The 24,782-nt window shown below is 43.5% G+C and overlaps 2 protein-coding genes and 1 non-coding gene across 4 annotated transcripts; all 3 read right to left on the bottom strand.

Annotated features, from left to right (window-relative positions):
• Nucleotides 1-331: 331 nt before the first annotated feature.
• LOC133912678 (uncharacterized) lies at nt 332-7,218 on the bottom strand. 2 transcript variants are annotated; one of them, XM_062355530.1, is made up of 10 exons: nt 6,891-7,218; nt 6,221-6,264; nt 5,553-5,679; nt 4,566-4,680; nt 3,514-4,097; nt 2,632-2,950; nt 2,256-2,520; nt 2,050-2,139; nt 940-1,383; nt 332-850 (listed from the first exon to the last, which is right to left on the bottom strand). In XM_062355530.1, exons 1-10 carry the CDS (start codon nt 7,201-7,203, stop codon nt 476-478), a joined length of 2,676 nt encoding a protein of 891 aa, XP_062211514.1. In that variant the 5' UTR covers nt 7,204-7,218; the 3' UTR covers nt 332-475. The 2 variants fall into 2 exon arrangements, with proteins under 2 accessions (XP_062211514.1, XP_062211515.1); XM_062355531.1 differs by lacking the exon at nt 6,891-7,218 and adding an exon at nt 6,460-6,819 and having other exon boundaries at nt 5,531-5,679.
• A 4,988-nt stretch (nt 7,219-12,206) lies between these two features.
• Nucleotides 12,207-12,345, bottom strand: LOC133913890 (small nucleolar RNA Z247). The gene has a single exon (XR_009909127.1). It is a non-coding gene; the product is annotated as a small nucleolar RNA Z247 (small nucleolar RNA).
• Nucleotides 12,346-16,901: 4,556 nt separating this feature from the next.
• On the bottom strand, nt 16,902-19,310 carry LOC133912677 (probable small nuclear ribonucleoprotein G). Its single transcript, XM_062355529.1, has 4 exons — nt 19,120-19,310; nt 18,986-19,008; nt 17,241-17,362; nt 16,902-17,104 (listed from the first exon to the last, which is right to left on the bottom strand). The coding sequence occupies exons 1-4, from the start codon at nt 19,152-19,154 to the stop codon at nt 17,042-17,044; spliced, it is 243 nt and encodes an 80-aa protein (XP_062211513.1). The 5' UTR covers nt 19,155-19,310; the 3' UTR covers nt 16,902-17,041.
• Nucleotides 19,311-24,782: the final 5,472 nt, after the last annotated feature.

The following is a 24,782-nucleotide window of genomic DNA, read 5'->3' as shown; positions in this document are numbered from 1 at the left end:
ATCGGGTTGCATAGCATTCGATCTTGATTATATATATGGTTAGGTTAACCCCTTGTTCGTGACAAAATTTATTGTAGCAGTAAAATGTCCCTATGTCAGATTGTAACTTGCCTGTTTTAGCTGCAAACTGTAAAATGTGTAGATGGTTTCTTTCTTTTCCTTAAAAACGCTGAAGGTCGTGAAGATGCCGAAAGACGGGCTGACAATTATCAGCTATCGAAGGCAAATTCAGTTTTACTTTTAGAACAAAATTTTGAAAGAGGAAACAGAGATAAGTGAACAAGAAGACATGTGTTCTAAAAGCAGCTAGATATTTGTGAACCACGAAGGGAGACGGAAAAAAAATTGTTTACCCTTTTCATAGTTAAGCCTGGCATTCATCAGGCCCATCCTGCATTACAGCATGGCACTTCAATCAGGGATTTCTCAATATGGATCATTTCACTTCTCGCACCAGGGAAGCACATCAAGATCTTCAAAATGTTGGAGATGGAGCCCAACCGAGATGGCCAAGCTGGTTCTGCTGAAATGCTCCAACCTGACTTCCAGGAGCCATGGCTGCCATATCAAGGCCGAGATTTCCTGCCAATGGTGGCGCAGCTGGCCGATGTACTATGGCCTGTGGGTTCTGCACCATGGTCATTGATGTCTGCTGCAGTGTGTGGGGAAAACCCGGGTACTGCAAGTGAGCAGGATGGGGAGTAGCTGGACTGAAAGCAGCATGACCATTGTGTGGTGGCAAGTATGCTGCATGGGGTGACACTGGTTGTCCCATCAAGTTGTAGAACGGTGCTAATGGCATATTGGGGATCTCCCTATGAGCCTGAACCCACACATCTGCTGTTTCAGTCTGCCAACCAGAAGAAAGGTCAATTCATTATCACAATAAAAACAAAAAGGTTAAACATTAGTTAATGGACCTGAAAAAAGTCTCGATACCTGCAGGTTGGGTGCATAGAGATTGTTGTCCCTATATTTACTCATATTGGCATCCTCAACATTACCTGTGTTGCCAATTACACCGGTACTGACAGGGTAGCTGTTATGATTTGCATAACCACCATATCCAGCAGGGGTTCCTGTAAACACTTGCTTATACTGATGGGATGGTCCATATTTCATGCCATTGGCTGCTAGCTGCGAGGTTCCATTTGGCATTACCATATAGCTACTGGCATGTGGTAACTGAGGAAATGCAGGATTGCTTGAATAGTTTGGGACAACCATCGGAGGTGCATAATTTGGAGAAAAAACATGCCGAAACGGCAAGAAGTTTGGATACTGTGGTACTTGAAATTGTTGGGGATAGATCTGGGGTACTGGTTGTTGAGTAGCTGCAGATACAGGATACTGATTGACATTTGCAGGATGTAAGCCCATGACCTGTCAACAGAATCGGACATAGGTTGTCATGCCTGGCCAATCGAATATAGGCCTGGAATAATGGATAAGAACAACAAAAAACTAAGATGGACTAATATGATAGTTGCATGTGCATGCCAGGAGCCAACAGTCATGTTAGATGTTTGCACAGGTGAGCACAAAAACAATATTGGCCTAGAGTCCAAAAACAAGGGGGACCAAAATTTACCGATTGGAATTACAGAGCGCTCCCGACTGGTACTTCTGTATTACAAACTTTACGTGCAGCTGATATTCGCAAAGGTGAGAAAGGATCTCCGATACAACTATGTTCCAAAAGGAGATGAGTGCAGATTCCGACACCACTAATTATTAAGAGGTCAGAGGCTCTAGGCAGGTTCTCAAATAACTGTGCATAACCAGGTGCCGAATAATGCAAATTTTATCTCTCACTACCATTTGTAGGCCTTAAAGAGGAACATACTGACTGGGTGAATGTTGAAAACGGAAAGGAATATGGTATGAAAAAACAACAGCTTAAGTGGACACATCTACAGAAATTCAGACTTAAAACATTTGCAAACAGACAGTTGTTTGGGTAAATTTCCTTTCGTAAATGTAAATCAAGATCAACGTATACCAAACAGCAAATGTATCAACCAGACGATAATATCACGCTGGCATTACCTCAGATGGATAAACTACTGTTTGGGCTGTTTCACCATCAACAACTTTAGTAATATACTGCATCCCGTATCTAGAATCAGGTTCATATTCCTGGTACATCAGAAAATGGGAGAGTGAAAATGCCAGTTTAAACATCAAACCTATACTAAGGAATAGTACATACAAGGTAAAATGGAAACATAGTAATCCATTCTAAACTGAGTTACCTTAAAGTTCTGCATAGCCGGACTATCCTGATGTTGAAATTGAGGTGAAGAATGTGTGACCTTGTTTGAAATCATCTCATTTGTCCCAAACTCGCAAATAACACCAGGACTCGGAACCTCCATGTCCTCAGTCAACAACCGATGATGTTCAGAAGCTGAAACAACAGAATATGATTGTGGAAGTGGGTCGTGAGAACCAACATGATCTGTCTGGTCATTAGGAGACACAATATCAGTTGATATGATGGAATTCAATGCTGTCAGACTGCAGTCAACAAACAAAACAAGTTCAAATCAATTTTCTGATGTAATTGTTAGTTTAAAATTGAAAGTAGAAACCCGAGACAGAACCATTGAATGGAAAGAAAAGGATCACCTTGAAGGAGAATGATCAGTCATGTCTTCTTTAGTCACAACAGTATGAGAGGCTGCCACAGAAGACTTCGGGTCAACTTTAGATTCAAATGAACCAAAGATGAGATGAGTTTTTTTGGAGTCTGGTACCCTGATGTGCTCAGGTATTATGACATGTTCATCTTTGGATAAATTAGCTCTTGAAAGCTTCTTAGACAAGCAAGCCACTTCCACCTGATTACCATCAACAGGTGATGGAGCACCGGATGGTGCAACATTTACTTCATGATTGATAGCGCTGGGGCTTATTGATTTGGGTTTCCACTCCAGATGCGGGTTAACTGTATACAAATGAGCAGTATTTTCTCAACTCTCAATACATAGACATTTGGTAAAGGAAGATGAAAAGTAGCACATAAGGAAGATGAAAAGGAGCACAGCCTATCCCTCTGGGAAGTGACCAACAATTGAAACTAGGCATGTAAGTTTTCACATGGCTTAGCGATGACAGCAGTTAAATAGACTTTTCTGATGTAGAAGTTGGTCAAATGCTCAACAAAACCACAATACTATCCTTTTCAATGTGAAATGTAGTGCTTCGTTTCCAAGCAATTCTAAACAATGTTTTATTGAATAGACAGAGACTGCAATTATGTGGATCTAATGGGATCTGACTCCAGCCCAACTATGCACTTGTAAACCTAGTTTTTATTTGGCCAATACTTAATCTTAAAGTTCACTAATTACCTTCTGCCTGTCAACACAGTTTTAGCTTGCATATTTTTTATGATGTTTTAGGAAGGGAAAAAAAAAACATTTGCAACAAAAAGTTGGGCATACCGATCATAATCAAGTTACTGGTTTATCAATATATCAGCATAACAAGTTCCCATGGAACACTAACCTTTTGTACGATTAACATGGTTCTGCGGCTTAGAATGGTATTGACTTGAAGGAAATGGCCTACTGCTCAAGGATACAGGCGAATTAAAACGGGCGTTTTTCAAAGAGACAATAGGAAATCCAGATTGTTGGTCATTTGAAGTATTATCCTTCAATCCTGATGTCCCTTTGACTAAGCTGTTTGAAGTAGATGTGCCTGTTGCTGCACTATCAGAAGGCTGTTGCCTAGCACCAACTGCTCCAACTTCACGCTTTATGGCTCCAAGAGTTCCAGCTGATTTAGAACCAGGAGAGGGTACATGGATTGGATCTGATGAAGAACAGCAAAGTTCACCAGCAAATTTATTTTTCCCTGATGCCACAGTAACCACTCTGTTTAGTTCACCCTTTTCTAGAACTGCATGAGAACCAACAAATGTTGTTTGCATTCCTTCAAATTGCTCCAACTTTCTGACACCAGAAGACTTGACTTCTTTATCATGGGCTCGAACAGCAATTTTGATTCCATTGTCAGCTTGTGTTTCTCCACATCCAGTATCATTTCGATCAACCAAGCAGTGTTGTGCAGCCAGCTTTTCAGTTGAGCTTCAGAAACAGGACAAGGACATATATGAACAGATGTGATACTGGTGAAAATATGCAGCAAATTTCAGTATAGATAGAAGTAAGAAGACAGCTATCAGATCATATAGCAGAGAAGCTATCAGCTATCAGATCATATAGTTAATATTCAATTAAAGCAACACTAACGGTAGATAGAAATATGTAGCTAAAACTACTGGCATATAGGTAAACAAAGCATGCCACATACGAAAGAAGGATCAAATACCAGCCATATATAAAACACACAAGTGATTAAACTTGCATAAAGATAGAAGAATATATTGCATAAGAATTAAGAAGTCCATCTACAGCTATATTACCAGTTTGTGTTATCCTAATGCTATTGCAAGTTCGCATCATCTGATTATCTTCAGATGGCATAATATTTTTATTTGAGCGTACCACTATCAGTTGCTGTTCATTAAAAAAGAACACATAATAGAACTCTACCTTTTAACACTTGAAACAGCCTGTTTGTTGCCATTCATTGCTTCTGGTACAGCCTCACCATCATCTTTTTGCTTAGTTCTGTTGTCTTTCACAATACGAAATTCCTGTGTGGGTCCTGGAAATATAGTATGTTCAAAAAGGTTAAAAGAATGTCTGATTCAAAAAATGGATCAACACCAAATTTTACTGCCGAATTGTACTTATTTCATGTTCACAACAGAAACTAAGGATTCACTGCTGCCCCCAAATATGTAGTCATGACCAATGTATAATTAATAAACATTACAGAGAAACACCAAAAACAAATAAACAATATATCGCAAGTACCAGAGCATCCATCTTTCCCTAACTTCCATATATCATAATAGTTCATCCAGAAAAAATAGTGATTTGGCATGTAAAATGCATCTTATGAGTGGCCTGCCAGATCGCCAAGAGCAGGAGCAAAAGAGTTTCAACACGTCTCAACATATATGGTTCGTATATTTGAAAATAACAACTCAAATTCAGCAGCCAAAAATTGATCAAAAACCCAGTAACTTCCACTTTGGGTGTGCTACAGACAATACACAGACATCTGATTTTACCCCCCAGGATGTCAGCATGTGAACCACAGGCTCACAAATGTAGATATCTAGGACATTATTCTCATGACGATCAGCACCAGAAAACGTTAAGTGGAGGATTAGTGTGTCCAGGATGAGTTGAATCTTTAACAAGGGTTTTTCAAAGATGGTATTATTCACGTAAAATCACATGTCAGAATGATCTTGGATTCGAGCAGCACTCTAGAAAGCAATAAAATACAAAGATGTACTGTAGTGCACATACAACAAAATAGAATGGGGCAGTCTTCTGGCGAGAATGCGAGATAAAAAAATTCCATATAATGCATCTCAAACAATAATAGCATAAGATATTCAGTTGTTCATTATTAAATGAAAACATTTCATGTCATTTTGTACCCTGTTGCATGCGGAGGTTTACCAGGCAATGAACTTCGAGTGTAGCCTCCTCTATTACTGTTTCTATTAAAGACTCTTCCAGGTCTTGCCCATTCTGTTTGCCTTTCTTTTTGTATCCTGGTAAAATTCAATCCTTGCTGACTTGTGTTCTGCAATTGTGAAACAAGACTAGGCATAAGACGAGAATAGCAGTAATTACACCTCCTATGGATATAATTCATTGAAAAAAATACCTCCAAATATGCAATAACAATATCAGAATTGCAGCGACTCGACAAAAAAGTGCCAGCGTACAATTTTTATATACTTCTTTAGAAACATAAAAAATATATACATATTAGAAAATGCTACCAACTAGTGCAATTTAGAACATAAAGCTCACAACATAGTATGAAAATTCACTGGTAAAAGAAACCAAAGTATGCAACACAATGGCATTTACAAGAACCCATATTTCTTTTGCATGTGTCAACTTTTTTTCAGTATGCCATCTTCGAGGAACATCCAATTTTAGGAACTTTATGAAACACTTGTTATTTAATTTCAGAATGGGAGAACTAAAAAGCAGCCAAAACAAAGAAAACTATAGCCGAACGTCAGATAAGTCAACACGTCTGGGCAAGGAAGGAAAACACATGAGCATTCAGGTCTCATCAAGTGCACAAACAATAACTCAATTAAGAACCATACCTCTTTATTGCTGTCGTGTCTCTTTGTGCCATAACGAAAAGAATCTGCACGGAGCACAAATCTTTTGTTAGCACTTTAGCCATTCCAGATATTCAATGTGCTCTAAATCGTGAAACCAAAAATATATATACATGTGTCCCCTGAAAGCAAGGCTCAACCAACCAATGCACTCATCAAAGCACAGAATAAATACTTAGATCCTAGCATTCACAAACACCAGCAAGCACCAATCCGTTCACCTTAAATTTCCACCTCCAGTGTTGGGCGTAACGTGGGGCATGGAGGTGCAGGAAGGCCAAAAAAAATTGCAAAATTAATTGCTACTAGCAGTAAGTACTTTACTAGGTTATGGTGATAGACGCCTTAATACGTGCACTCGAACTCGCGTGGATGCACACCACCGATATCAATCTTGCGCTGACGGAATAATAGGAGAAGTAGAACCGAATAGAACTGACGGGGATGGATTGGAGTGGAGTATTCATCATCCCACAGGCAACAACGTTGCAATCGAATCCACAACTAACTAGATTGATCGGAGTATCCATCCGTCAGAGAAGGGAGGATTAGGGCTCCATGGACAACAGTACGAGAAAGAGGCTAGAACAAATTAGAGCAATCCAAAGAGGCTAGAACAAATTAAAGCAATCCAAAGCAAGCTAGGGCTCACCGACAAACCCGGAGTGGCCTCCCCTCGACGCCATTACAGAAGAGGAGACGAGGAGACTGGGGGACGATGACGAGAGCGACAAGGGGCGAACTCGAGGCGGCGTGCGTGGTCCGGTGGTGGCGGCGCGGGCAAGGCAAGCGAGGCGAGGAGGGTTCGGCGGCGCGGGCGGGCGGGGATGGATGACGATGGCGACGGTGTGCGAGTGCGAGACTTTTGAGGGGAAGCCCGGAGGGTGTAACGGGCCGAGTAGGGCGGCCCGATTCTCGGCCCGTGGACCCAGACGGCTCAAGCCAGTTGGGCCCGGTTGTACCATTGTATACTAATCCGTCATTAACTAATGTTTCAAGTTCTCTCAAAAAAAATAATTTTTCAAGTTTTTGGATTATTAATGTTTGAAGTTGGATTTCCATCTGAAAAAAAACAAAGGGAAAATTGCCTTAATAGCACACACCCCACGAACCGGTTTGCTATCATGCCACGTTTTCTCTCTGCATTACTATTTTAGCACTATGTAGTTTCTAGTTTTGCTCCATCCGTTATGCCGCACGATTGAACATCAGCGGCTCAGATTAGGCCATGGACCTCCCTCATCATTGAGTCACGTTATCTTTCCCTCTCCCTCTCCGTCTCCTTCCTCTCCATGACTCATCGAGTGCCCCCGCCGCCTCCCGTCAGCCGCGCCCCCAGACGTGCGCGTCCGCATCCTCCTCCCACGCTGCCTAATGCTCTGCCGCCGCACCATGCCCCAGAGGAGCAGCACGACGGAGAGGACAACATGCGTGTGGAGGCTGGCATCTGTTGTCGAGCTGCGACGGTGAGAGGAAGGACGGCTCGCGTTGCACCTCTTCCTTCCTCTCCATCTCCGCCGTCAGAGATTTAGGAGCACCGATGTGGATCGGTCAAATCTGTGCGGCGGCGGACCTCCAAAGGCATGGTGGCGATGGGGAACATCGATCCCGTGTCAAAATAGGCTCCCAGCGGGCAGAGAGGTGCGCCAAAGCCCGCAGGAGAAGATGGCCCGAGCTCGCTGGAGTTTCGGAGGAGGCTGCAAGTGCGTGAGAGCTCGTCTGAGAAGGTAACCGGGACTAGTCAGGCGCGTGACATTTGACTTGAGTGCTAGAACGGAAAAAGACGGGGAAGTAACCAGTGCTAAAGTAATAATCCAGCCTTGGAAAGTGGTATGTTAGCAAACCTGTTCGTGAGGAGTGCTATGAGACAATTTTCCCAAAAAGAAAGCATAGCGTTTCAAGTTGGAGAGCAGTGATTAAAAAAAGGCACAGCTAGCCATCGTTGTCCTTCCACTCCCTGTCATTCTACTCGGCTTAATCTCATGTTCAGGGACCCGACTTGCGTTGCTCGATCGATCGATATTCGATGACTCTGTAGATGATCATCTCTTACTATCTAAACAAGGTTGCGTAAGTTTTTTTGAGAGATAGACCACATAAGTTTTTTTTAGAACTGTTTGATCTGCAACGAACGACTGTGTAAACTTCTTAGGAAGCGTTGAACCCTCCCGGGCCGCTGTACGTGTTAATATATAGCAGAAAAAGCCTCCGCCGTGGCAAATACATAACAAACTTAGGAGATTGCAGAAGATTCAGGAGATACTATCTTATCTCTAAGCATATCTTCTAACAGCCCCCCTCAATCATAACTTGCACAAGTTAAGATTGCACCTGAAATCTTCCAACTCTCGAGTAGAAAGAGGCTTTGTGAATCCATCAGCTATTTGATCTTTAGAAGATACAAACCGAATGTCCAGAACTTTGCGCGCTACACGTTCACGCACAAAATGATAGTCCACCTCAATATGTTTGGTTCTTGCATGAAATACTGGATTAGCTGATAAATATGTTGCACCAATATTATCACACCAAAGACATGCTGCTGAAGGATGAGGAATCTTGTAATAGTGCCCGTACCCACATTTATACTCTGCTTCTGTACTTGATCTTGATACCGTGGCTTGTTTTCTGGCACTCCATGACACAAGGTTAGAGCCAAGAAACACTGCAAAGCCACTAGTGGATCTTCTGTCATCTGGACATCTAGCCCAATCTGTATCAAAGAATGCACTAACTAGCATAGATGAAGACCTTCCAAGGTTTAAACCAATGCCTAAAGTGCCTCTGAGGTATCTCAAAATTCTTTTCACTGCAGTCCAATGTAGAGTAGTGGGTGCATGCAAGAACTGACATACTTTATTTATAGAGAAAGAAATATCAGGCCTTGTTAAAGTTAAATATTGAAGTGCTCCAACCAAACTTCTATACCGTGTAGCATCAACAGGACCTAGAGGATTTCCTTCTCTGGTCGAAAGTTTTTCTGTAGTAGACAGAGGTGTGCATGCTGGTTTACAATTATACATACCTGCACGTCTTAATATATCTGAAGTATACTTCTCTTGAGTTAATAACAGACCATCGTGTGCTTTCTTTACATCTATACCCAAGAAATAATGTAGGTTACCAAGATCCTTGAGAGCAAAAATTTTCTCCAAATTACGAAGCAAGGTCATTGTAGCATCCTGAGATGAACTGACAACAATAATATCATCAACATATACCAATACAAAAATAGTGACATTGCTTTTGTTGAAGAAGAATAATGAAGTATCAGCCTTTGAAGCAATAAAACCAAGATCATGTAACCTCATACTCAATCTAGAATACCATGCTCTAGGGGCTTGTTTCAAACCATATAAAGCCTTATCTAACTTACATATATGACGTGGTTTGGACTTGTCCTCAAAACCTGGTGGTTGTTTCATATAAACTTCTTCCTCCAGAACGCCATGAAGAAACGCATTCTGTACATTCAATTGGCGAATATTCCAACCTTTTGACACTGAAATAGACAAAATAATACGGATAGTAGCAGCTTTGACTACAGGACTGAAAGTGTCCTCATAGTCAATACCATATCGTTGCTTAAATCCTTTAGTAACTAATCGAGCCTTGTATCTATCAATTGTACCATCTGCCTTTCTTTTAACTTTATAGACCCACTTACAATCTATGATGTTTCTTCCTTTGCTAGGCGGAACTAAGTGCCATGTATTATTTTTCATAAGAGCAGAGAATTCATTTTCCATAGCCTCCTTCCAGTCTTTACTACTAAAAGCCTCTTGTATACTTTGTGGCTCACCAGTAGCAGTTAAAAGCCCATACCTAACAATACCATTAGTATAAATTTTTGGTTTTGTAATACCTTTCCTTAGTCTGGTTACCGGTCCAGACTGTACTGGCTCTGGTGACGGAGAAGAATCTGCACTGAGTTGGACTCCTTGTTCTAAATTGATGACATCAGCTTGAGGCACAGTACCGGTGACATCACCTGGAGAAGTACGCCCAGGGGAGTGCGCACCACCGCCAGCCAATGAGCTGCGCCCAGGAGAATAATCATCTGGATTGGTGCTGCTGCCACTGTCGGTTCCAGAAGAATATGCATCTGCTCCAGGAGAGATCCCACTGGGACTTGTGCTGCTGCCGCCATGCACAACGGGATTAGCACCTGAATTAATGCTGTTGTCATCATGCATGTCCATGCCATGCACGTCCAGAAGCAAATCTTCATTGTTTAACACTGCATCTTAACAGGAAATATTAGCAAGATTATTAATCATAGATTGATCGCCTATTGTTACACCCCCTTGATCAATATTTGATGGATTTTGGAGGCCAATAGGAAGTAAAGAGATTTCTGAACGGAGAAGAGCACCGGCATTAGGATGAAGGCGAGCAAACGGGAAAATATTTTCATCAAAAACAACATCCCTAGAGATATAAACACGCCCTTCCGATATATCTAGACATTTGAATCCCTTGTGGAGAGGACTATACCCAAGGAAAGCACACTTAGAATGAAATTGAAGCTTTCGAGAGTTATATGGTCGGAGATTTGGCCAACATGCACAACCAAAAATGCGAAGAGAATTATAATCCGGTTTTTCATGAAATAAACGTTCCAAAGGAGTAGAGTATTGTATGACTTTGCTGGGAAGACGATTGATCAAATAGGTGGCTGTTATGAAAGCTTCATCCCAGAATTTCAATGGCATAGAAGCATGAGCAAGGAGAGCAAGACCAACCTCAACTATATGACGATGCTTCCTTTCTGCCGAGCCATTCTGCTGATGAGCATAAGGACATGAAACATGATGTGAGATACCAATCTTCTGAAAGAAATTATTTAGCCTTTGATATTCACCTCCCCAGTCTGTTTGCATAGTTATGATCTTTCTACCAAAGAGTCTTTCTACAAGATTCTGAAATTCATGAAATTTTTGAAAAACTTCAGATTTTTCTTTAAGCAAGTAAATCCATGTAAACTTGCTGTAATCATCAATAAAGCTAACATAATACTTCTTTCGTCCAACAGAACTGGTTGCAGGGCCCCAAACATCTGAAAACACAAGTTCTAAAGGAAAACTTGAGACACTTGTAGACTTAGGATAAGGCAACTGATGGCTCTTGGTCTTCTGACATGCATCACACACAGACTCTTTATTGGACTCATCTAAACATGAGAGATTATTTATACTAATGACTTGTTGGACGATAGATGATGATGGATGACCTAAACGACTGTGCCATCTTGTAGACGAAGGTTTGATAGCACCACAGACTTGATGATTTTGACTAGATGGTGAGAGGGGCGGCAACGGGTAGAGGCCACCCTTACTCTTGCCGTGAAGAAGGGTTTTCTTCGTTGCCTGATCCTTAATCAAAAAGAAATTTGGATTAAATTCAAAGAAAACTCTATTATCAGTAGCAAGACGGTGAACAGAAGCAAGATTTTTGTTGGCCTTAGGAACATGAAGAACATTATTTAGATGTAAACGGCAACTAGGGATATGAACAATAGCATGACCAATATGATTAATATTCATACCTGCACCACTGGCTGTATGGACTTGATCATTGCCGGTATACTTGTCTCTCACAGTCAGTTTGTCAAGATTGCTTGTGATATGATCTATTGCCCCTGTATCGGTGTACCAGTTTGTATCAACACCGTACGAAGTGGTGGCTGCAGCAATACTCCTTTCTTCTCCTGTAAAAGAGGTGTCAAACCTTTTGTAACACTTGATGACAGTGTGACCGATCTTGTTACACAATTGGCAGATCGGCCGGTTGGAGTTGTTGGAGTAGCCGCCGCCATTGTTGCTTGATCGATTGTTGAAGTAGTCACTTCGGCCGCGGCTATTGCCACGACCACGGCCGCCACGCCCACGACCATCACGTCCACCACGCCCTCTCGACGCGGAGTTGACAAAGGACTGTGAGCCACCATGAAGGAGGTCCATGCGCATCTCAAAAGAGAGCATCTGCGCATAGAGTTCTTCCACTGTGATGGGCTCCACCCGAGCCGCAATAGCCGAGACCAGTGGGTTGTAGTCGATGTCGAGGCCAGCGAGGATGTAGGAGACCAATTCTTCATCATCAAGTTTCTTGCCCGCAGATGTCAACTCATCTGCTAAGGACTTCATCTTGCCGAAGTACTCCGCAACAGATATGGCGCCTTTCTGAGTCGTTGATAGCGCCATGCGAGTGTTGATGGCTCGCACTCGAGACTGCGAAGCAAAAATTCCTTCAATCGCTCTCCACACAGCAGCGGCCGTCGGCATGGTGGCGACCTGTGTGAGGATATCGCGCGATACCGAAGACAACAGAAAACTCAGAACTTGTTGTTCCTAAGCCATCCATCGTTCAAGCGCAGGATTCGGAATCTTCTCAGTATCCTTGTCGCCCTTGGCGACCTCCAGCGTCGCAGCAGGAGCAACGGCGCTGCCGTCGATGAAGCCGGCCATCTGCGTGCCGCGCAGAGCCGCGAGAACCTGCGCCTTCCAGATGGAGTGGTTCGATTTTATGAGCTTCTCAGTGACCGATTGGCCGAGGAGAGGAGAGCCAGACGAGTAGGAAGACACCATGGAGGATCCGGACGGGAGAGCTGCCGTCGCCATGGATGAGGAGGAAGAACCCTAAGCTCTGATTACCATGTAAACTTCTTAGTAAGCGTTGAACCCTCCCGGGCCACTGTACGTGTTAATATATAGCAGGAAAAGCCCCGTAGCAAATACATAACAAACTTAAGAGATTACAGAAGATTACAACAAATTTCAGAAGATACTATCCTATCTCTAAGCATATCTTCTAACAGACTGGGTAGCTGTCAATGGTACGTGCATGGGTGAACGGAGCAGAAATATCTGGATACTGCAGAGCGATGACTCTTCGTTCCCCATTCGAGTAGTCTAGCTCTCCACCACCACTACAACCGATTCCTATACTTTCAACAAAATCTCCTGACAATCATCAACATGCTGAGAAATTTTTGTAAGCTAAGGTATAGTTGATTTGTTATGTTTTCCGTATGTAGCATTGCTCCCTGTTTTTCTTCCTCACGGAGCAGCACAGCCGATTTCTCCCCAAAAACCGGCAGCACAAGCACAAATCCCCCACCATATCGTGCTGGGGAAGCTATTTTTTGGATCCCATCCAGTGAGCTTCAACCAAATCCCCACGGTGCATGTCTTCCTCGCGAGCACACGCATCTCCTTGGACCCATCTCTTGTCTGTTTCCCAACCGGACGAGCTCGGATTAGTCCATCCTCCTCACGGGCGATGACCTGACACCAAGCCACTTGGCCGCGCTCTGGGAGTATTCCGTCGACCCCTTGCGTCCACAGCTGCTCCGCGTCTAGGCGCATGGCGACGCCTCCATGCCGTGCCTTCCGCGCTGCCCCGCATCCTATTCACCTCCGAGCTCATCCACCACGTCCTCACCGCCGTTCAACACGCCTCCCCCCTCTCTCCCCCCTCTCCAACGCACAAATCCATGGCAGAGGGAGAACATGATCCATCTCTCTTTCCCTCTGTCTCTTGCTTCTCGTTGTCGGCTGTGCAAGGCAAGCAAATGGAAGCAACAGCTTGCTCCGCTGAAGCCAGCACATGGCTTCGACCCGTGGAGCTCACCGGCACGAGCAGCTCCAATGCAGCCCCACCGTGACCAAGATCCTCCAGCGTTCCGCCCTCCCTCTTTCTCTCTCCCTCTCTCATGCACAAATCCATGGCAGAGCCTCTCTCTCTGATCCTCCCTACAGATTGTTGACGACGGCAGCCGGTGGTTCTGGGGCCGGCTGCTGCTGATATTAGCTTCAATAATATCTTACCCAGCTAAAGTTGAAAATAATAAATATTTTTCTTTATAACTACTACCAAATTGTAACTTCACTCACTCTACTTCATTATTTCAGGTGCCTATGCTTCGCTAACCATAACCAATTAATGGTAGAAAGGAGGATATAAGTTTTTGTGCAATCACCAGACTATCTACTCTTTTGTATAGCTGTCACCTGGATCATGGTTCTGAACTATCGAAAGAAATCACTCTTTTGAACTGTAAATACAACGAACTGTGATGTCAATGCCCTATTACTAAATAGGTAGTAGTTACACACTATGCAGCACTATGCCTGTTGCTTATGGCAAGAGTCCGAACTTGCTAATCCTTCAAATCTTTTGAACTGTAAATAGCCTATTACTAAATACATAGCAGTTACACACTTTGCAGGGCTATGCCTGTTGCTTTTGCCAAGAGTCTGAACTTGCTAATCTTCCAAGTCTTAGTACAAACAAATTGTAGCTATGCTCTGACTTGATCATACTTCGTCAACTTAATATTGCGGATGTCTTGGTTTACGATTCATGTGAAGATTATATCACGGACGTAAAAAGTAGCATGTATCAATGTTCAATTCCTCTTGCATCAATTTAATGCCCTTATGGAAACATCTGTGTGCTCGCTACATTTACTCTGATCAACCGCTTTCATACTTCCCAAGCAATTTTTAACTATGCAAATTCTTTAAGAGGGCGCTAACTACACGTTATTTTTCTAGTGCATGCGAAAGATGGTCATCTTTGCTATGCACGCATGGCGGCAAGCTAGGTCGTCGGCGTCTGCTTCCTCATCGGCACCGTCGCGTTCTCCATGACGCATGTGTTCCTCCGTGCCGTGCATGTTCATAGCCATCGGCGACTCGACGGCACACGTGGCCCGTCACCTGTGGATGAGTGCAGCGGAGGATCTAGAGCCATCTAGCAGGGAATTTAGAGGACTCTTCTTCCTCCTCCCCTCATCTTTATTTATTTTTCTTCCTTTTTCTCTTTTTTCTCCTTCTTTCTCTTCTATATTGAAAGATTGAAAGGGAATTTAGAGAGCTCTAAGTGTATCCGAGGCCTGCCCCCAGTCTAAATTTGGTACTTTTAGGTAAGAAGATGCACCGAGCTGAGGCAAATCAATCTCGACAGCAGCATTCGACGAACACTGATATTGCATGACTGGTAGTTTATTATAAGAACAACGTAACTTAGATATGTCACAAATGTAAAGACGTCAAGTCCGTGGCCGTGGCCATGGTATTCTTAAGGTAAACATTTGGGGCGACTAGAAAGTCTTCATTACCATCAAACCAGTGAAAAGGATTGGATGTGGATGTAAGAATTGTACAAATTGTAGCGATGGTGGATATATCATATTGAGTGCGTGCTTAACCTTAAGGAATACTGCAGGAAGAATTGCAGATACACACAGCTGCTGGGAGACGATGCTGGTACTAATAAGATAAAAAAAAAACTAATCCATCATGAAGGGCATTACCAAAAAAGATTGATGAAAACAGTAAAAAGCCAATGCAGGCATCCACCAAATGTGCCTATCCAGTTTCAGAAGGATATTACGAGGCCTTAACAGAAACAGCAAAACTAATTACATTAGTTCATCCCAGATGCAGAACTCCTGGATACTTTTGGATGGATCACACATCATATGTTCATGTCCCTCACAAGGCAACAGGCGATGAAGCAACAATAACAGAATCACTCATCACCTGCAGTACGCAAAAAACAGTTGATGTAGTCACCGTCGAACCAAGAGTAGGGATGACAATCAGGTGCAATAGATACATGTAGTGTTCGCCCATACTCATACCCGTCAAATTTATCGTGTCCGCGGGTATACCCATGAGCACCCACGGGGCGAACAAAACGAGCTCATACACATCACCCGCGGGCTTACCCATGGGTAGTGACTGCAAATCTAATATTTGTGAGCAGCAGGACTATCTGAAGAGGCCAAGGGCCAACGACATTGTCCAGTGATGCGTGGCAAAGCCACCTCCTCGCTCTCCGTCATGCCTTCACCAACCATGCCTTGCACTACCGCTAGCTGCGCATTCGAGAGCTCCGTCGCCAACTATGCCTTCACCAGCCATGTCTGCGCCACTGCCAACCCCGTCGTCGAGCACGTCGTGAGCTAACGTTTGGGGGTGGGCGAGGCAGCGGCGTCAGGCACGCCGGTGAGGGTGGGGCGGGTAGCTCCTGACCCAGTGGCGTGGAAGCCCGAGGGTCGCACTCGTGCTTGGTGGGCGGATGTGGCATCGATAGCAATACCCCCTCGTTGAGATAGTCATCATCTTCGGCGAGGGAGTCTGGCGCTGCTGGCAGGGACTACGGTGGGAAGTTGCCACGGGCCTCTACCTTGATGCTGGAGTAGTGGGCGATGAGAAGGATGGATTAGGTGGGGCTAGTGGTGTAGGCGACAAGGAGAAGGGATCAGGAGGGGGCTGGCGGTGGGGGCAACAGGAGAACAGATTGAAAGGAGGTCTGGTGGTTGGGGCGACAGGGAGAAAGGTGCGTGCATGTGACTATTGGACCAAGGAATGGATGAGAGTTCTACGGATTTGGAGGGTTTATGGTATAATTATATGTTATCCATACCTATCTACTTATTGAGTAATATTTTTTGTCAATCCATACCCTATTCTATTCAGGTATTTACCCTCAATCATGACAAATTACTATCCCTAACCAGGAGCCGGCACGAGGGAGCCAGGCCTGCTGTGAAGGTGACACGGTAACGTGCAAAGCAACAGCAATCAGATGAGCTCGAGTTAATTGAGTTATTAATAAGTAATAGCAGATGAATACAGAACAGCAAGCAGTCTCGTGCAAACAGGGATCAACATTTCACATCCAAAGTTATATTGCTGTGCTAAAACATTACAACAGGGTCACTGTGATCATATACATCAGTTTTCACACTGCCAGCGCTAGATCTACTGAAGCGGAACAATGCCTGAGAATTCATTGCGACTTGGCAACAGGCTCCAGCGCCTCGATCATGACAACACTGTTTCCCCTGATAACCTGCAGATAATTTTAACATGTCAGCATAGGATGCATAGTATTGACATGTAGTAATTGTTAAGGGTAACTGACTGTAACCAGTAACAACTGCTTCACAATAAGTTTCACCATGGACCATCGATAGCTGAAAACTTACCACCATTCCAATATCAGTCTTGTCATTTCCGTTGACCTCCACAGTGTTGTCCACCACCAGATTCATGAACTGATCAAATCCTCGGAGTGTGCCAATAACAACACGGTTCGCATTCAGCTTGACTGGAGAAAAGGTAAAACAGTGAACAAATAAGCTACTAAGATATAACTACCATCATCCCTAAAGATCATGTGCAGCAAATATAAAATGGCAAAACAGAATGGGATTGAAATGATAACAATTTTCTACATAGAAGCCTGACTTCTATAGAATTAAATCAACAACAATGCGAATTTGAATGCTCAAATCAAGAAATACTTTCGGCCTTGTTGAAAAACACACATGAAGCCTTATTGTGTACTGCATGTATAATGAAACCAAGGAGATCTCAGCATAAATATAGTCATGCTACTGTCTGATCCTAAGGCATCACTACTATTATCGTGCACTTTTGACACGAAGTTCCTTACATGTCTTTTTGGGCCGTCACAATGCCTGCCTCCTGGAATATTGAATGTGGAAGTTCGGACATTACAATATCAAAGGAACAGATTGGACTAATCAGTAGTACTAAACTCAAAGTGAGTAGGACACATAAGATTTCTGTTGTGTTACAAATGATGACCAAATCTGATACTGTGCAAAAGTACAGTATGCTCCTTCCCAACGGGATCAAATTAGCTGCTCATTTTATTAAAAAAAATGACTTTTTTTAGGAAAAACTTCCTAAAACTTGGCAAGTCGAAACCGTGATTCATTTCGGGCCAGGGAACCAAGGTGGAGATTGGACATTACTATTCAGACAACATGAGCTTATTTCTACAAGCCAGCAAGTTCAAAAGGTTGATATGGCAGCCTATCAGAGTAACTATGACAAAAAAGCCTCACTTGGAAATTAATCCATAGCTTTTGTAACATCATCATCATGTAGAGCAGCCAACCAACACAGATTACAAAAAAAACATGCTAATCAAAAGACAACACTTTAAAATAGATCCCCTAGAGTAGCTGACACACCCTAGCACATTCATGACTAGCAAAACTGCAGTTGTAGTTGTAGTTGTACACAACTCCAAACAATATCGGCGCATTGCATTGCAATGCAAACGTCACTTGCTTCAATACAGTATGCACATGCTAAAGACGAAATAGAAAGGGTAGAAAATGCCCTATCAGAGTAACTATGACATAAAGCTTCATCTGGATATAAATCCATAGCTTGATATTATGTTCATCATGTAGGGCATTGGGGAATACCAACATAAAAAACAAAGTGGATCAGATATACTAAAATACTTAGACAGGACAAGCTACAGCTACAAAGATGTATGGAGGAATCAGAGCACTGCCAAAAGCTGGAAACGTTACAAAATGCAATACCACGAGAATGCAACCAGAGGCCTGCTTCATGGGTCACAATGAACAAAGCTAACACTAACAGTATCACGAATTTCTCGGTTAACGCGATTAAATGCGTCTATGAAACAACTCTGAAGTACTTCTAATGAGCAACCGAGCAACAGGAGCATAGTACGGCGATCAAACATCAAAGCGAACACAACATCTAGAGAACAGGGTGCCACCCTAATCATCAATTTGGGCTTTTAGCCTATTCAATCGTTAAGACTAGCCAAACTGTATACACACGATATCCCCCGTTAAGACTAAACATAACAAACGCACAAGAAACTTCTCATTAGCTAAACTACAGGGCCTTTAATTTGGAGTCAAAAATGTTCACTTACTCTGAAGCTTCTTGTCCATGTACCTGCGATGCGCACCAAAAAAAAATGAACCCAAATCAGCATCCTGAAATCAAGAACAACGAAATAAACCGAGATCTAACGAAGAGCAGAAGCCCATGGAGGCGGATGCTTACTTCTTGAGATCCGGAGGCTGCCCCGACCGGCTCATGGCGGCTAACTAGGCTCGAGCGCGAGAGAGGGGAAGGGATCTCTTTGCTTCGCCTCGCCTTCACCCTGTGAAGAAAAACCCTAGCAGCCGACGACCCAAACCGGAGGTGAGGTGTCCAGCTTAAAAAGAGGTAAGACGAGCCAGCCAGCCGCCGCCGCCGCCTCCTCATCAAAACCCTAACGATCGAGACGTTGCGGGAGGGAGTTGGGCTCGGACCATCTACGTGGGGCCGCCCGCATGTTCGACTTGTCGTGGGCCGCAGATGAGTTGCTGTTTCGTGAGGCCCTCTTGGTTGCAACGAACGAGTTTGAGAACCAATAATTTTTTTCCCGAACCGGCATGGATTATATTAAAATAATAATAACAGTAATTACAACACTAATATCTATATCAATAAAAATAGATTAATAGTAGCAGATTAGAACGATCTCCATCATACATCTTACACTATCAAACAATCAAAGTTGGTCCCCGTCTTCCCCCTCTTATATAATATGAAAAAGTCATAATCAATTAAACGATTAATAATCAATCTACTCCGATCGCATCATCTTTGGTCGCCTTCCTTGATTACAGTATGATCTCTTTCCTTCTGTTACTCTATTTCTAAAAATTAAATCAAGATAAATAATCATCACATAATGAAAGGCCAATGTCAATTAACGGTTTTTCCTCATCTCTTTCAAAACTACGATAAGATCTTCAATAATTGTGTTATATTTTCTTCTTATAGTCTATTTCTAAAATCTGGCCATAATCTCCGGGCCCTGCTATCGCCTACATAGATCGACAAGTAATAACCTCAACTCCAGTCATGTGTCGATCACCTCCGCGGATGGGCGTTGGTTACCTCCGCTTATCGGCTCGCATCCACCTCATCAATACTAGCCACCTCTGCTGGAGCTAATTTGCTATACCAAGTAAAGGCAGGCCTTGATAAAGTTTGCACAAATTGTCGGAGGAGAAGGGCCCCATTATGTGATGTATCTTGGCAAGCTGCTAGGAAGTGGGCTACATGTTCATGAGGGGACCCCGATCCGCTGAACTTGTTGAACTGCGGTTGACGATAATTACTTGGGAACAACACCATGTCTATATCTGGCGGGTATGGTTTAACATACCCTGGACACATAGAGTAATGTGTTTGCATGTATTGGGCTTTTACTCCTTCAGCGATCATTCTTTGTATCGCCTCAATGCTAATTGGAGTTGATGGTTGATGGCTACTTTGACTTGTAGAAGCATGTCTCTCATTCTCCCGACTTGTATAATAGGCTGCCACTTGTTGACGGAGTGCAGCTATTTCATCTTCTTTCTGTTGGAGTACGGCCGTGAGTTGAGCCATTTGCTCCTCAACTGATTGGCCTTCATTCGTATCAAGAACTTGTTCCATACGGCTTGGTTCACCATTTATGGAAGGTAGGCCATCAAAATTAGTAGCATCGGGAAGCTCATTTGCAGAATAGGAAGCCTCATCATACAGGGGATTATAAGACCCTGAACAATGTAATTGATAATCTTCATTGCTAGACTTTGTCTGACTACGAGTTGCAGGACGATGACCCACTACAACATTGCTTCGGGGTTTCTTTCTCTTGAAATGTGTCGATGTAGATGATGTCTCGTTGGTGTTATCGGCCGCTTCTGTGATCTCCACTGGCATCGAAGAAAGTACCTCAAACACGTTGTTCGAGATCCTCTTTTGTGTCGGCCAAGGAGTGAACATCTTCTTAGATGGGGCGGTTGATTTATTCTTCTCTTCCATGTCACTGATATGAGTTGACGATGGCAGGTCCACCCCTTGTATCTTGCTACACATGGAATCAGCTGGTAGCGCCATCTCTCTTTGCTTGTATTCGGCGCATCTTGCGCGTACGTTGGCAGCTTGTTTGGCGTATTTCCCACACCGAGGATCTTTCTTTACAAACTCTTGGTACTCTGGCCATTTGGCCAAAGCTTCTGCTCTCCTCATGATCTCACCACCAATATAATGTAGACACTCCAGGAAGTAACCCCTTGAGATCTTGGCATATAGTTCGTTCAAGAGACATTTCAAGGGCTTGTCTCGCTGCAGCTTGCAACTTACGTCTACTTCTTTCGTGTTGAGCCAAAATAGTATCGACGATGAAGGCACGCTGCGAATTTGTTATAACAGAGTCAACTGCCGTCGAGAAATCAGCCCATGCCCGGCAAACATTGCGTTGCCGCCGGTAGTGACATTTTGGTGACATAGAACTCTGGACAGATTGCCGTGGAATTGTAAACTCTGATGATATAGGATCAGAAATTGCAGCCAACGGATCCACATGTCCCTTCTTAATATCACCAAGGGATAGGTGAACCCCTTGCCATCAAAGCTCATGCTTGGGCTCAAGCTCATCGGGATTATAGGCCGGCGAGGGGATAAACTCCGGTGAATCAGCTCGGAGTCGGTTCTGTGGAGGGTAAGGTTCACCCTATGAAGATGAAGTGCTATAATCTTTCATTGCGGCTTTTCCCTTGTTCATGGGCTGCATATGGTTGTTTTCTTCGATCATTATAGCCTTTCCTTTGTCACGGGGATGTTGACGATGGGGTTGGTCCAGCAGCACCATGCTTTCTCTTGGAGTTGATGGTGCCATCATGGTCGTAGTCATGGCAGGAGCCGCCCCTAATATGCTTGGGGCAGGGTTGGAAGAACATGCCCCCAACACCTTGGGACGTGTTGAGAGCGAGATTACCCTCTTTGCCTTTGAAGTTGTTGAAGAGGATGCTGGTGGCTGTGCACACGACGTAGACTTTGTTGGCCTCATCCGCCTTGTGCGAATAGACCATTCTCCAAGTGCGGCGTGGCAGAATTTTGGGACCGCCTCACGACTTGCAGGTTTGGTTGATTTGGTGCTTGTAGGCTTGGAGAAGCTAGAAGGGACTGAGTTAAAGGAGAGAGCTACATGCATGTTGGTGATGTGTTCATGTGAGGCAATCTCCCTAGATTTTACTGCAGCCCTCCTTGCTCTCCTCTTTGCAGATTTAGACATGACAGGAATGAATCCATCTTTAGGAGTAGAGTCAACTTCTTGCTCATGAGTAGCCACAACCGGTGATGCAGCAGTGGTGCGCAGGGAGTTAGTGCTAGTGGCCTTGAAAGGACCCAAAGGCACATCCACCCAAAGCGAACCAATGCAAAGCGTGACAAAGTCTTGCACACGTGCCGCCATTCCTTCCTATAAGAAAACCATATATCAGTTTTCTTGCATGCACATGTATATAGCATTTGTCTTTTTTTTTTACGTTTAAGATGTAACCATGTTGGAATTCAAAGATGAGGGGGGAAGTATGTCTCACTGGGTGTGCCAGAATCTGATGGCGGGGAAATGGACGGGTGGGACCCGTCTTCACATCAAAAGAGACAAGTTTGAGTTTAATTCGAATTTAACATGGACGAAAATAAAATGCATCAGGTATTGCGAGTACATTACTTCCTGAATTCATACATTTACTTAGAAATTCAGTTAATTACATCTCCATAGAGAAAACCCCTGATTAAGAATTTCAATATGAAGGCATAAAAGGAAGATTACAACATATGAGTATTTCAAAACTATAAAAGAAAAGAAAAAAATCTTCAGTCTTGTCGCCATGAATGAATGCTTGCCGAAGAATTTAGTTTTGCATTTTGTTTAGATGTCAACATGGAATCAGTCTATTTTCCATGATGCTAGTGCATGCACTTTCTTGACATTTTTGCATGATTTATTAGAATTTCACCATGCGTATGTTTCACTTCGCCTAGCAATCCGAGATGCAGGGATGACATGTTTATATGTTATATTCAACAGATTGCATGATTTATTCATACATGTTTATATCATTCGGATTATCCATCATAGCATGGTTCTCAGGAAGATGGAGAGCTCATACACAGTTTTTAATCCGAACAAGGTTGATTTGTTTATTATTTAACAAGTTGATATCACAGCTCATGGCATGACACAAATTGGTATGATTTCCATGCGCAGAATATAATGTGTGTAATTTTATAGATTTTGCCTAAGTCAATATTACTCACGACATGTCATGAGTAGTGACTACTAATATGATGCACATGCACATTATAGTAATATGTAGTTTGTTGATTTTACCAGCAGATGCCAGCTAATCCTCATGACATAGTGCATGCAGGGTTTGCTATGGACGCAACACCTGATTTACTTGGTTTTGTTTTGGGAACGCCTGCTACAACTCATGGCATAGTACTTATGATCACGGAAGCCATGCGCAGAGGGCAGCAGAGGCACAACCTGAACTTTAGCACCTTGATTTATTTTAAACATGTCACTTGTGACACAAACGGCAACCATCCAAGAAAATACCCATGTGTTAGCATGCCTGGAATATATCACATGTGATTAGATGAGGCTTAACCTAATTAATAATGGTTGCAAGACGTGCAGACATGAATGCAATATCTAATGATTATTGCAAAAGACGATGCCACTGATCATGACGCTCGTAGCACATTTCGTAAAACATGATTTCCTACGCAATGTAGCATGCAACTCGCTTTCTTTGCCCTGTTTGCATCAATCGCTACCGACATAGTATTCGCGTGTATGTTATACATTAGCATGGTAACCTGAGACCTTGCATCTCAGCCGGCCGATCGCAATTATTCCTACCATTTATGACATCAGGTAGCAGATTTTGCTGATCGCACTCATGATCCTATCCCAACGGCCGGGTAGCGTGATGCAAAGTACCAGCGACCCGCGCTGCACACTCAACCAGAGATCGGATGGAGCCCATACGCGTCCATACCAGTCTTGCTTTGCTGTGACTGAAGCCGATGAAATTTCTTGTAGGATTTTGACAACGTCAACTATACTCTTGGCAGGTATTCGTGATGATCACAGAACCCATACGCGGAGTGCAGATAAGGCATATTTTAATTAGCTTTTAGAAGACGATTTTGCAGCACTTGTTCTTGATTCGTATCAAAAGACCAAAACGAAGTGACAAGGCTCTTCCCATCTTGGCATTGTATCAACGGACCAAGCCGAAGATCGGGGTCTTCACACATCTCATCGTGGTTTGTATTAATGGACCAAACCAGTGAACGAGGCTTTATGCCTGCTCTTGATTTGTATCAATAGACCAAATCAGAGGGCGGCGAAGAGGGCAAGAGCATCACCTTGTCCAATACCTTTACGCACACAGCAACTTTCTCCCTGGCGCTCCTCCACTGGCCTCTCCTTTCTCCCTAGTATCTGCCCTCCAGTGCTTGTATGTATTTGCCGAGCGCTTGTTTCTGCAGAAGCTCCCACGCGTCGAATACTTGGCGTGCAGAAGCCTTCTCAAACCGGCAGCCTATTAGTGCTCTCCGGCCGAACTCCCCTCCTTCTCTCACGCCAACAGTCTTCTTGTGCTCTGCCCAAGCTTTTTCTTCTTCTTCCCCCACTCTGCCACTGGCCATGCCATCTATTTATAGAGCAGAGCAAAGGGCGGTTCCATTTTGGCCTGTTACGGCAACTCCTCTCACCTTTTTTTATTTGTTTTCTGCTTTGTTTATTTGCTAATTGAGCCATTAAGCGGCAGCGGCGCCATGACTTGCACGTCGAGCAGTTCGTGGAGGTTTTTGCTTCTAGTCAC

The sequence above is a fragment of the Phragmites australis genome, chromosome 3 (genome assembly GCF_958298935.1).
Source record: "Phragmites australis chromosome 3, lpPhrAust1.1, whole genome shotgun sequence".
Lineage (NCBI taxonomy): Eukaryota > Viridiplantae > Streptophyta > Magnoliopsida > Poales > Poaceae > Phragmites > Phragmites australis.
Note: the sequence above shows the minus strand (reverse complement) of the source record. Positions and strands in the feature narration are given on the sequence as shown.